The sequence below is a fragment of the Eriocheir sinensis genome, chromosome 8 (genome assembly GCF_024679095.1).
Source record: "Eriocheir sinensis breed Jianghai 21 chromosome 8, ASM2467909v1, whole genome shotgun sequence".
Taxonomy (NCBI): Eukaryota; Metazoa; Arthropoda; class Malacostraca; order Decapoda; family Varunidae; genus Eriocheir; species Eriocheir sinensis.
In genome coordinates, this window is record NC_066516.1 from 3,311,448 (window position 1) to 3,323,969 (window position 12,522).

Here is a 12,522-nt window from a genome sequence, read left to right on the forward strand (position 1 = left end):
CCTAATATGTGCATGTATATTACGATAGTCTTGTTTTGGACTACAAAATACATGTTTTATTCTTCAGCGACCTCCTACTAATAAGTTCCGCCCACATGAGAAGCCAACTCACAGCCACGAATGCCTTGGTGCTCTGTGAAGGGTTTAGTGTCCATACAACACATTGCCGTATTGTTTTGCCCGCGCAAATCACTTGTTCTTGTGATATTTTCTTTTCGTAAATATTTACGTCAGTCGCGACCGTCATGGTAGTGTGAGAGGGAAGGAAGGAAACTGTTGTACTTCTCTAGTTTTACCAGCGCATCATACATGTGGGGGGGTTCAGCACAGCACTAAAGATTTTTCCTATTGAGTTTACCAGAGAGATTGGCTTGTAGTTCTTTAACTCCTGCTTACTCTTATATGTCCACCCAGAGTCACTGCACTCATTCCATTTAATCGGCACTCTCTCTTCTTCCCATATCTGGTTGAATACATTCAAACTGTCCGGCTCCTAGTTTCTTTCACTCAAAGGCTGCAAGATAAGATGGCGCCACTATAAACACTTGCCTGCGCCATGACGGGCTGGGGCCGACTACCATCCAGGCCCCCTCAAGAGAGCCTACCGGCGCTATAGGCGTACACGTAAAAAAAAAAAAAAAATATATATATATATAATATATATATACCTGAAAATTTCCCCACCCTACAGCTGATCTTGACCTTGATCTTGATGTCATAGGTGTCTTGGGATTGCTCTCAACTCGCAAGTCGTCAGCTCAAAAGAAGAAGAAGAGGAAGAGAGTAAACAAGTCTCATCATGACTCATGAGAGAGCTGGATACAAGAGAGTGGAAGAGGCAAATAGATGAAAAATCAAGCCTTAAGATATATAGAAAATGGAGACAAGAGATGGGAGGGCACGAGGAGATATACACCAACAACAAAGCCTCAGAATTGCTGTTCAGCAGATCTAACACGACGAAGCTGCAGGAATAGACACCGGCAAGAAGAAACCAAGTGTGACATGTATGGAGCTGAAGAAGAACATATGAGCCACTTCCTGCTGTGGTGCTCGGCCTATGCAGAGGAAAAAGAGGCGACACCATTGGAAAAAAATTATTTGAAAATGACCACACCGAAGAAACAAAAGTAACAGTACAGAAGTTTTGGACAATAAGAGAAAAAAGAACGAAAGAAAAAGAGGAAAACAATAGACCCAGACATTAAAGACACATCAGGGAGTGCCGTTACAAAGGGTAAACTCCCGACCGACTACTACTACGTGACCAAAACACCCAAGAAGAAGAAGTGGATAAGATGGGGCTCTGCGGGAGGCATGTGGTAGGGGGAGGCTGTCTCTGGGCTCGAAGATTCACAACCTCCTCCTCTTCCTCCTCTTCCTCTTCCTCCAAGGCTCGTCTCTCCCACAGCAAGGTGAGGTGTTGGGCTTTGTGGGGGGTGTTGATTCTTCTTCTTTGTGGGGTGTTAGGAGATTCTCCTCTTCTTCCCCCTCCTCTTCCTCCAAGAGGATTTGCATAAAATTTCAGCTTGGTCTGATAGATGGGAGATGCCCTTTAATGTAGACAAGTGCCAGGTACTTCAAGTTGGATCAAGAAATAATAAGTTCGATTACGAAATGCGCGGCGTCATACTCAAAAACGTTCAATGCGTCAAGGACCTGGGTGTCAAAATCGCGTCAAACCTCAAATTCTCACAGCAATGCATCGATGCAGCAAATATGTATAGCGAACAAAATGTTGGGCTTTATTAAAAGAAACTTTTTATTAAAAAATAAAGAAGTAATACTTCCGCTCTACAGAAGTTTAGTCAGACCCCACTTGTAATATGCGGTACAGTTTTTGTCTCCCCACCATGAAAAGGACATTGCTAAATTAGAAGGTGCTCAACATCAGGCAACAAAAATGATCCCTTCCTCATGCAACAAACCCATGACAATAGGCTTTCCACCCTTAATATGTTTTCTCTTGAGAAACGTTGCCTCTGAGGAAAACTGATCGAATGTTTTAAAATACTTAATGGATTCACGAATGTGGACAAATCAAAATTGTTTATGATCAATGACACTTTGCAAATGAGGAATAATGGCACAAAACTCAAATGTAGGCAAGTAAATTCAGACTGCACCAAATTTTTCTTCACCAATGTTGTAGTGCGAGAATGGAATAAGCTCCCACCTTCAATGGTCCAGTGTAACACGATTGACTCCTTTAAAGACAAGCTCGACTGACACTTCCTTCAACTTAATATTAATTAGAGTTGAAATGCAAAGTTTTGGAGCCATCTGATAAATGTAGAATCACTTAGGTTTAAGGACAGACCACCTAGTCTGGACCATGAGGTCTGTGTGATCTGATTTTCTTTGTAAATCCTCCTCTTCCTCTTCTTCCCCCCTCCTCTTTGGGGGAGGGGGGAGTATGGGCAAACACTAGAATTTTACCCTCCTCTTCCTCTGTTTCCTCCTCCTCTTCCTCTTCCTCCAGCAAGGTGAGGTGTTGGGCTCTTTGTGTGTGTGTGTGAGGGGGGGGGGGGGCTCTGGGTTAGGAGATTCACAGCATCTTCCTCCTCCTCTTCTGCTTCTTCCCCCTCCTCTTCCTCTGTTTCCTCCTCCTCTTCCTCTTCCTCCAGCAAGGTGAGGTGTTGGGCTCTGTGGGGGGTGTTGGCTCTGGGTTAGAAGATTCACAGCATTTTCCTCCTCCTCCTCCTCTTCCTCTTATTCCCCCTTCTCTTCTTCCTCTTCCTCCAGTAAGGTGAGGTGTTGGGCTCTGTAGGGGGTGTTGGCTCTGGGTTAGGAGATTCACAGCATTTTCCTCCTCTTCCTCTTCTTCCCCCTGTGATGGTAGTGATCTGGGGTGTGGAGTCGGAGTCGGTAAAAATACCCCCGACTCCGACTCCTGAACATGATCATTTATTGTGTGATGTAGTTGTGAAGTTTTTTTTCTTTTACATTATCTAGATGTTGCCTATATAGAGTACATGTAACTTGGATGTAAATACATGTAAGAGAAAGGACCTCAAGAGAGTCTACCGGCACTACAGGTAGCATCTAAAATAAAAAGGAAAAAAAAATTGCGATAGAGGGGTAGGGGCATGGGGGCCGGAGTCGGAGTCGGAGTCGCAACTTTAAAGTTTCCCGGAATCGGAGTCGGAAAATTTTAACTCCGACTCCACACCCCTGGTAGTGATAGTCTTATACGACGCCTGCACCTTGAACGGGAAAATCACCCATGAAAACCTGGTAGATCTTCTCTGTGACCGTGGGAAACAGTGGTAGTGGGAGCCCGATATGTATAAGAATATGGACCACAGCCTCCTCCTCCTCCTCCTCCAGGGCTCTTCTCTCCTCCACTCCCATAGAAAGTCAGTGTTATAATACATTGGTAGTAAGCTAATGTCTGCCATCCCATACTAAGTTAGTGTGATAATACATAGGTAGTAAGCTAATGTTTGCCGTCCCATACTAAGTTAGTGTGATAATACATAGGTAGTAAGCTAATGTTTGCTGTCCCATACTAAGTTAGTGGGATAATACATTGGTAGAAAGCTAATGTCTGCTGTCCCATAATAAGTTAGTGTGATAATACATAAGTAGTAAGCTAGTGTTTGCCATCCCATACTAAGTTAGTGGTATAATACAGTGTTAGTAAGCTAATGTTTGCCGTCCCATACTAAGTTAGTGTGATAATACATTGGTAGTAAGCTAATGTCTGCCATCCCATACTAAGTTAGTGTGATAATACAGTGTTAGTACGCTAATGTTTGCCGTCCCATACTAAGTTAGTGTGATAATACATTGGTAGTAAGCTAATGTTTGCCGTCTCACACTAAGTTAGTGTGATAATACATTGGTAGTAAGCTAATGTTTGCCGTCCCATACTAAGTTAGTGTGATAATACATTGGTAGTAAGCTAATGTTTGCCGTCCCATACTAAGTTAGTGTGATAATACATTGGTAGTAAGCTAATGTTTGCCGTCTCACACTAAGTTAGTGTGATAATACATTGGTAGTAAGCTAATGTTTGCCGTCCCATACTAAGTCAGTGTTATAATACATTGGTAGTAAGCTAATGTTTGCCGTCCCATACTAAGTTAGTGTGATAATACATTGGTAGTAAGCTAATGTTTGCCGTCCCATACTAAGTTAGTGTTATAATACATTGGTAGTAAGCTAATGTTTGCTGTCCCATACTGAGTTAGTGTGATAATACATTGGCAATAAGCTAATGTTTGCCATCCCATACTAAGTTAGTGTGATAATACATTGGTAGTAAGCTAATGTTTGCTGTCCCATACTAAGTTAGTGTTATAATACATTGGTAATAAGCTAATGTTTGCCATCCCATACTAAGTTAGTGTTATAATACATTGGTAATAAGCTAATGTTTGCCGTCCCATACTAAGTTAGTGTTATAATACATTGGTAATAAGCTAATGTTTGCTGTCCCATACTAAGTTAGTGTTATAATACATTGGTAATAAGCTAATGTTTGCCGTCCCATACTAAGTTAGTGTTATAATACATTGGTAATAAGCTAATGTTTGCCATCCCATACTAAGTTAGTGTTATAATACATTGGTAATAAGCTAATGTTTGCTGTCCCATACTAAGTTAGTGTTATAATACATTGGTAATAAGCTAATGTTTGCCATCCCATACTAAGTTAGTGTTATAATACATTGGTAATAAGCTAATGTTTGCCATCCCATACTAAGTTAGTGTTATAATACAGTGTTAGTAGGGTAAGCTAATATTTGCCATCTCATTGTTTAATAGGAGTTTTTAGGACCATAGTATCACAGCTGCTGATAACAAGCCATGACAAACAGTGACATGCAAGTAATAAATTAATATGCAAGATATGACTGATAAGGTTGTGAGGGTGTCATCATCATTATTATTATTATTATTATTACTTGTATTATTGTTGTTGTTGAGATCCATGAAAGGGCATTAATCCGTCCGCTGCGATTGGCATGGATTTGGCTTTCACTGGTAGCCTGGTAACATATAGTCCCAGGTCTTTCTCTGCCTCTGTGGTGGATAGTGGACTTTCCCATGTGGTATTGGTAGACTGGATATCCCCTCCCAAGGCGCAGGACTTTACATTTTTCTTCACTGAATTGTTGCAGCCACTTTTTGTTCCATTCCTGTAGCTTGGTGAGGTCTTCTGGTAGGAAATTTGAAGTCAAGGGGTTAATTCCTCCCTTCCCCTTGTTTGATTGGCCTCTCTTCCTCCCCCTCCAGGCAAGTCGTGTGGAGGCCCTCAGAGCACTCAAGCCACTGCCGTTCTCTGCCTTCCTCACCGACAGCTTTGGGCGGGAACATTCCTACTTCAGAATCTCCCTCACAGAAAAATGCAACCTGAGATGTGAGTATACTGTGCTTTTTTTTTATAGATTGTGGTTTATTTTTTAGACACCTCGCCACCCAAAATTGACCTCTCTTGTGGCCCCTCGTTCCTTTTTTCATTTATCGGAGCACTGAAAGAATACTGAAAAGCACAGTGTGAGGTAGATTGTAAATGGTTTAGGGTAAGGAAAAATAAAATAGGTGATCTGAAAGGTGAATGTGCTAAAAATAAAAATGCAAGCAAATGTTACTGGAAATTGACAAAGTGATGTTTCCTGTAATCTATTTTGTTTGTTGTAACTGGAATGAATAATTAGTTGCAGTATAATGTTCAGACGTGACTGTGCCATGTGTCATCTTCCCTCTGCCACCGTCCTATCTACCCCGTCACTACCAGCGCTCCCAAGGTCGCCTCATATCCTCAACCTTTATCCAGCCAACATTGTCACATTAGGTGAATTATTATTAATTTTCTTTTACACTATTTGGTGCTCAACATGTCTCTCTTGGGTGTTGTAATACTAGAAATTGTTTTCCAGCAGGTTATTTTTTTGCTATTCCTGAATCTCAATTGTGCAGTTTATGGGTTAAGGAACTAGAGCCTGTATTTTCAAGATGTTTTCAGCTCCCACCACAACTATTACCAACTCATTTTACTTTTTATTCATTTATTTATCTATTTATTTTTCATCAAAGGTTTAGCAAGAGTGTGTGTGTGTGATTTGTATTTCTCAAGAGAGCTAAGTAATAATGACAATAAATCCCGTATTCTTAATTGTATCAATCCCTCAGTTTGCCTATTTGAAAATCCTCTATTAGGAGAAGTTACTGGGGCTTCTGTGGACTGTTTTTCTGATCCTGGTGAGAATTGTACACGACTTCTGCATCTTGAATGGGAAATCACCCTCGAAAATCCGCTTAACGTTCTCCGTGGCCTGTTTGAAAAGCCTTTGTTAGAAGTTGTTGGGGCTTCTTCTATGGCCTGTTTTCTGATCCTGGTGATAGTTTTACACAACATTTACATCTTGAACAGGAAACTCATCCACGAAAACCTGCTTAACCTGGTAGCAGTGGGGATCATGTTTCTTAATGGTCCCTTTAAGCGAGAAAAATGAGAAAAAATCATCACTCACACAAACCATTTCATAATATATATCAATGCATTTGTGATCAGTTTATGTATCATCTATTTTTTGGGGTTTATATCATGGCACAAATTTGGCCCATCGCTGCTACAAGGTAAAGCCACAAATTTGGCCCGTCACTGCTACACGATAAAGTCACAAATTTGGCTACCAGTGAAGGCCAAATCCGTGCCAATCGCATGCGAAACTGTAAAAATAGTCGTGATAGGAGATACATTTAATACTGTGGACCTAATACCCACACTCTGAGGCTCTTTATCTCCTCTTCCAGGCCAGTACTGCATGCCTGCGGAGGGTGTGAACCTGACCCCAAAGGACAACCTGCTCAGCGCCCCGGAGATCATCAGGATAGCACGGCTCTTCGTGTCCGAGGGGGTGGACAAGATCAGGCTGACGGGGGGGGAGCCTATGGTCAGGAAGGACCTCACCAGCATTGTCGGTAAGCTAATGTATTATCAAAGCTAACCTAACTTTTGCTGCTTGTAACTGTTTATAGCTATTAGCAGGTAGGAGCGAGCAAGTGGCTGTGTTTTGAACCCGTCCGCTGCGATTGGCACGGATTTGGCCTTCACTAGTAGCCTGGTAACATATACTCCCAGGTCTCTCTCTGCCTCTGGTGGATAGTGGAGTGTTTCCCATGTGGTATTGGTATGCTGGATATCCCCTCCCAAGGTGCATGACTTTACATTTTTCTTCATTGAATTGTAGCAGTCACTTTTTGTTCCATTCCTGTTGCTTGGTGAGGTCTTGTAGGAAATCTGCAGTCAATGGGTTAAAAGTCTTATCTAAGTGTGTGTGTTTGCTGCCCCTCATAGAGTCCCTGGCTGGGCTGGGCGTGAAGCAGCTTGGCCTGACCACCAACGGGCTGCTTCTCAAGAGGCGATTGAGGGACCTGCAGCTGGCCGGCCTCACGCACCTCAACGTCTCTCTGGACACACTCATCCCGCAGAAGTTTGAGCTGATCACTCGGCGCCGGGGCTGGGACAGGGTCATGGAGGGCATCGATGTAGCCCTCGACCTTGGCTACGCACCCGTCAAGGTAAATATGCTCCTCCTCATCCTTATCTGTTTAATGTCTTTCCCAATAGTCTCTTGTGAGGTTAGACAGCCAGTGACATGCTTTCATCTGTTTCTGTCCCCTGCCAAATCCTCCTCCTCCTCCTTATCTTCCTTATCCTCATCTGTTAAATGTCTTTTCCCATAGTATCTTGTGAGGTTAGACAGCCAATGATACACTTCCAACTGTTTATCTCCCCTGCCTCAGCCTCTCCTATGCCCAGTGCTGCCAAATCCTCCTTCTCCTCCTCCTCATCTGTGTAAAGTCTTCCTCATAGTCTCATATGAGGATTGACGGCCAATGACACACTTCCAACTGTTTTTGTTGCCTGCCAAATGCTCCTCCTCCTCCTCCTCATCTGTTTAATGAGCGGTGTGACAAACGACAGTAGCTGACAAGCTGTCACCAAGGAAGGATTGTTGCTGCTTGTTTAAAATGTCTGAGAGGCTCAGTCAGGCTGAATCAGCCTCGGTTATGTAATGTTAACTCAGGGAGCAGCACCCTGCTGAACCTGACTTGTGAACTTTCATTAGTAAATAGGTGTTCGGTCTCCTTTGCTCCAATAACATTATACTGAGTTTGTTATGGAAATATATGCAATAATTATCAAAATATTCATACAGACATGAGATAGAGTTATAAAATAAATTGATGCCATTGATTTCATGTATCTGCTGACTAGGTCATTTGTACACCTGGGTTGAATATGTAAATTATACAGTAAAATGTTTTCATTATCTACTATATTGATCAAGTTTGTAATCAAATTTACCTCTTTATGATTACAATAAAAAAATATGATACAGTATAACAACAACTCAGTCCTATCAATATGAATTAAACACTTGCCTGTACATGACAGTAATTACTATTGTTTGTTTTGAAACATGTACAAAAACAAAATATGAGAAATATATACATATATATGAAAAGGGCCTCTGACCTGAACCAGCCTCAGGCTCCACCCCTGGGAAAAGGAATAAGAGGGAAAAAAAACAGGGTTTGCTGTGACGAATGACAAGAATGTGGGTGTGGGCATGAGTGTGGGTGGGTGGATATAAAGACAGTGGCTGCACTGAGATCAGGGCCTCACCCAGGCCTCACTCCTCAGTGCCTCGGGATTAGCGAGTGAAGGAAATTTATGAAGCCCCCGAGATTCATCTTTTTTGCGCATGCTAACACAACGATAGTCCATAAAATGCCCTCCTGCTCAGCACCATCCATCCTGTGTGGCTCTCTGTCAGTGACTGATGCGTAACAGGCCAGGTACAGTGTGGACAAACTGCCACTCTCGCAACACTTCAGGCAACAGGAGTTGCGCCATACATTGCGCAACATGAACCCCGGTCTGGACGGGCCTAGAGTCTCATGTGAGGTTAGACGGCCAATGACATACTTCCATCTGTTTCTGTCCCCTGCCAAATCCTCCTCCTCCTCCTCCTCCTCTGTTTAAAGTCTTCCCCATTATCTCCTGTAAGGTTAGATCGCCAATGAACAGTCTCCCTTGCTGTAAAAAACAACAACAAAAAAAAATGCAACCCCACTCACCCCTCTTCTCCTCCTCACCCCCTTCCCCCCATAGATCAACTGCGTGGTGATGCGCGGCAAGAACGAGGAAGAGCTGCCGGCCTTCCTGGAGCTGACCCGGTACAAGAACGTGGACGTGCGCTTCATAGAGTACATGCCCTTCGATGGGAACAGGTCAGTCAGGGTCAGGGAGGAGGGCTAGTGCTGTTTATTTATTTATTTATTTATTAATTTATCTTTTATTTTATTTTATTTTATTTATTTATTTTAGATAGAGGAAAAAAATCGCTATGGACCCAACCGAACACAGTCCCCCTATTGATTACTGTCTTCTTCTTTTTCTTCTTCTGCTTCTTCTGTTTCTGCTTCTCCTTTTTCTATTTCTTGTTCTCGCTCTTCTGCTTTTTCTCCTTCTTTTATTTCTTGTTCTTGTTCTTCTTCTCTTCCTTTTATTTCATGTTATTGTTCTTCTCCTTTTATTTCTTGTTCTGCTTCTTTTTTATTTCTTGTTTTTGTTCTTTTTCTTCTTTTATTGCTTGTTCAAGTTCTTTTTCTTATTCTTCTGGTTATTCTCCTTCTTCTCCTTCTCTTTTTTCTTTTATTTCTTGTTCTTCTAGTTTTTGTTTTTGTTCTTGTTCTTCTTCTTATTATTATTACAGTAAACCCTCGATATAACGGACTAATTGGGGGAACCTTAGTCCGTTAATGCTGAAAGTCCGTTATAAGAGGCATATATTCAAAAATACAAAAATTCCAACGGACCTAATAAACGTAGGTCTTTATTTATTTATTTTTTTATTGTGTATGTTGTCTGCACGTTGTCTATGTAGCCACTCAGCACACTTGGGGATGGACTGCGAGGCTTCCAGGTTGTCAGTGGGGCCCTGTGGCGGGGGTGGGGGGGTGGGGGGGAGCATATTGTTTTGTTACTAGTACGGGTAAAATTTTACATGTGCGTCTATCTCGCTCTAGCAGACGAAACTTTTGTTTTTTTGTTTATGTTTATGATAGTTTTCATTCTTATGAAATAATCCGCTAACTGTTTCTGTCACAAATCATTAAATGATTGACTTTTCAATGCCTGTCACCTCCTGCCGCAGCAGCCACGAAATTGCTTGCAGAGAGAGGTTCAATTTCCTTACTGTTTCTATAGTTTACTCACCGCTTACAAAGATCACAAGCTAAACAAAACCAGGCAAATTAATGTTTTTATTGCTGTGTATTCCCCCAGTGTGCATGTGTGGTGGACAGAAGAGTGACATTTCTGCAAAGAGGTATTTCTCACAACACCGCCGCCCTGTCTCGTCTTGCACAATGTTTTTCCACAGTATTCCCACTGCTCCACACGTGTGCCGAATAAGTTTAAACTAACCAAACCTATCTTATTAGAGCTTGACATACCGAATGGGCGACCCTTATTAAGCTGAGTCAGTACTGATGTATTTCCATCGTATTTTCGCCGCTCCACATCGCGTGGCGAATAAATTTAAACTTTCCAAACCTATCCTATTCTAACTTAACATACCTACCGGGCGACCCCCTAAGCTGTGTTAGTACTGACGTTCACAAACACATAGGGCCGCTTTCACAGTCACTTTGTTTGTTTTGATTGTTACCAATGGCGGCGATCGACTCTATAGTTTTCCACGTGAAACTGGCCTATGGGGTAGTGGCGGCTGCAGAGGAAGCAAGAGGTGTTGAGTGTGTGTGGCAAGGTGCGGGGCTAGGCTAACTCCGCAGCCGCCACTACCCCATCGGCCAGTTTTACGTGGAAATACTATAGCGGCGATCGCCACCGTTAGTAATGATCAAAACAAACAAAACGACTGTGAAAGCGGCCCTTAGCTTTTTTCTACTACATTTACGTCTTGGATTGATGCATAAGACTAGGGGGGGAAGGTGTCAAAGTGCACCAGTAACGTGCCGTTCAGTTCCCCGTTCAATTCCCGCCCGGTGCCACCAAGCTGGGATTTCCGCCTCACGAGTGGCTTAAACCACCCACACATGCTGTCACAAGAAGACCTATCAACTCCGACTTCTATTCGTATCAAAGATGATGAGCTCTGGCAGCATGAGCCACCAATGCAAGATGGCGCCACTATAACACACAGCCTGCGAGAACGGGCTGGGGTCGACCATCAACTCACCGGAAAGAAAGAAGCCTTTGACATCAGGATCCACCTGGAAGAAGCCTACCGGCGCAATAGGCTGCAATGTAAAAAAAAAAAAAAAAAAAAAATCTTGTGGTGTAAATATGTTCTTCATTTGAATGGGAACCATGAGGAGGAAAATATTTTATCAGGTGGGCTGAAAAAGACTACAAAAATTGAAGGATGACAATAAAAGAGAGGGAGGGCGAGTGAGTTAGGCATTATTATTATATTGCATTGGCCATGTTTGTAAAAAAAAAAAATTATTGGTTGGTTTATTTCTGACCCCCTCTGATAACCTTGTCCGTTATAAGTGTCCGTTATATGGGGATATATTATTATTTATTATAGGAAAAAGGCAAAGGGCATCAAGGAATGATAACCCAAGAGACTCAAAGAGGCCAAACTCTCCTATCTTATGACTGCATTGTACAGTAAAGTCTCTATATTTAACCTGTCCGCTGCGATTGGGATGGATTTGGCCTTCGCTGGTACCCTGGTAACATATACTCGCAGGTTTTTCTCTGCCTCTGTGGTGGATAGTGGAGTGTTTCCCATGTGGTATTGGTGTGCTGGATATCTATCCCCTCCCAAGGTGCAGGACTTTACATTTTTCTTCATTGAATTGTAGCAGACACTTTTTGTTCCATTCCTGTAGCTTGGTGATGTCTTCTGGTAGGAAATCCACAGTCAAGGGTTTAACAAGACAGTTATCAAAGAAATTCAAACAAAAGGGAGACAGTTCAGTGAGATTTATTAATTTGGGACTGGTGGGATATTGTTTTTAGTGTGTGTGTGTGTGTGTGTGTGTGTGTGTGTGTGTGTGTGTGTGTGTGTATTTACCTATTTGTAGTCTACCAGGCCTGAGCTAAGCTCTAATAGTCCTGTCTCCATATCTACATTCTTTCAGCCTTTCCTTCATTTGTTGGACACTATTTGCCTCCACCACCTCTTCCCGCAAGCTGTTCCATGTGTTAACACTTCTATGTGGAAAACTATACTTTTTTAGGTCACTCAAAACTTTTTTATATCCTTCGTTTTGTGAGACGACCACACAACTGCAGCTTATTCAAGCTTTGGTCTTATCATTGTTGTTATTATTTTCTTCATAATTTCTTTGTCCTTAAAATGGAATGCTACCCTTATATTTTGCATCATCTTGTAGGTTTCTCCAAACAGCTTGTTTATGTGCTTTTCTGGGGATAGTGTGTCTTGCATCGTTAATTCCAAATCTTTTTCTTCATGTACCACCTTTAAGTTTTCTTCTCCCATCCTGTATGTTTTCCTTGGTCTT

General features: G+C 42.2%; 1 protein-coding gene across 1 annotated transcript in view; it reads left to right on the forward strand.

Moving 5' to 3' along the window:
* The window catches only part of LOC126995377 (uncharacterized), a gene marked incomplete at its 5' end in the record, with an annotated part of 56,802 nt that overhangs the window by 27,468 nt on the left and 16,812 nt on the right, over positions 1-12,522 (forward strand). Inside the window, 4 exon segments of the mRNA XM_050854883.1 lie at positions 5,245-5,368; positions 6,766-6,933; positions 7,310-7,533; positions 9,134-9,252. Coding sequence (XP_050710840.1) covers positions 5,245-5,368; positions 6,766-6,933; positions 7,310-7,533; positions 9,134-9,252 — 635 coding nt within the window.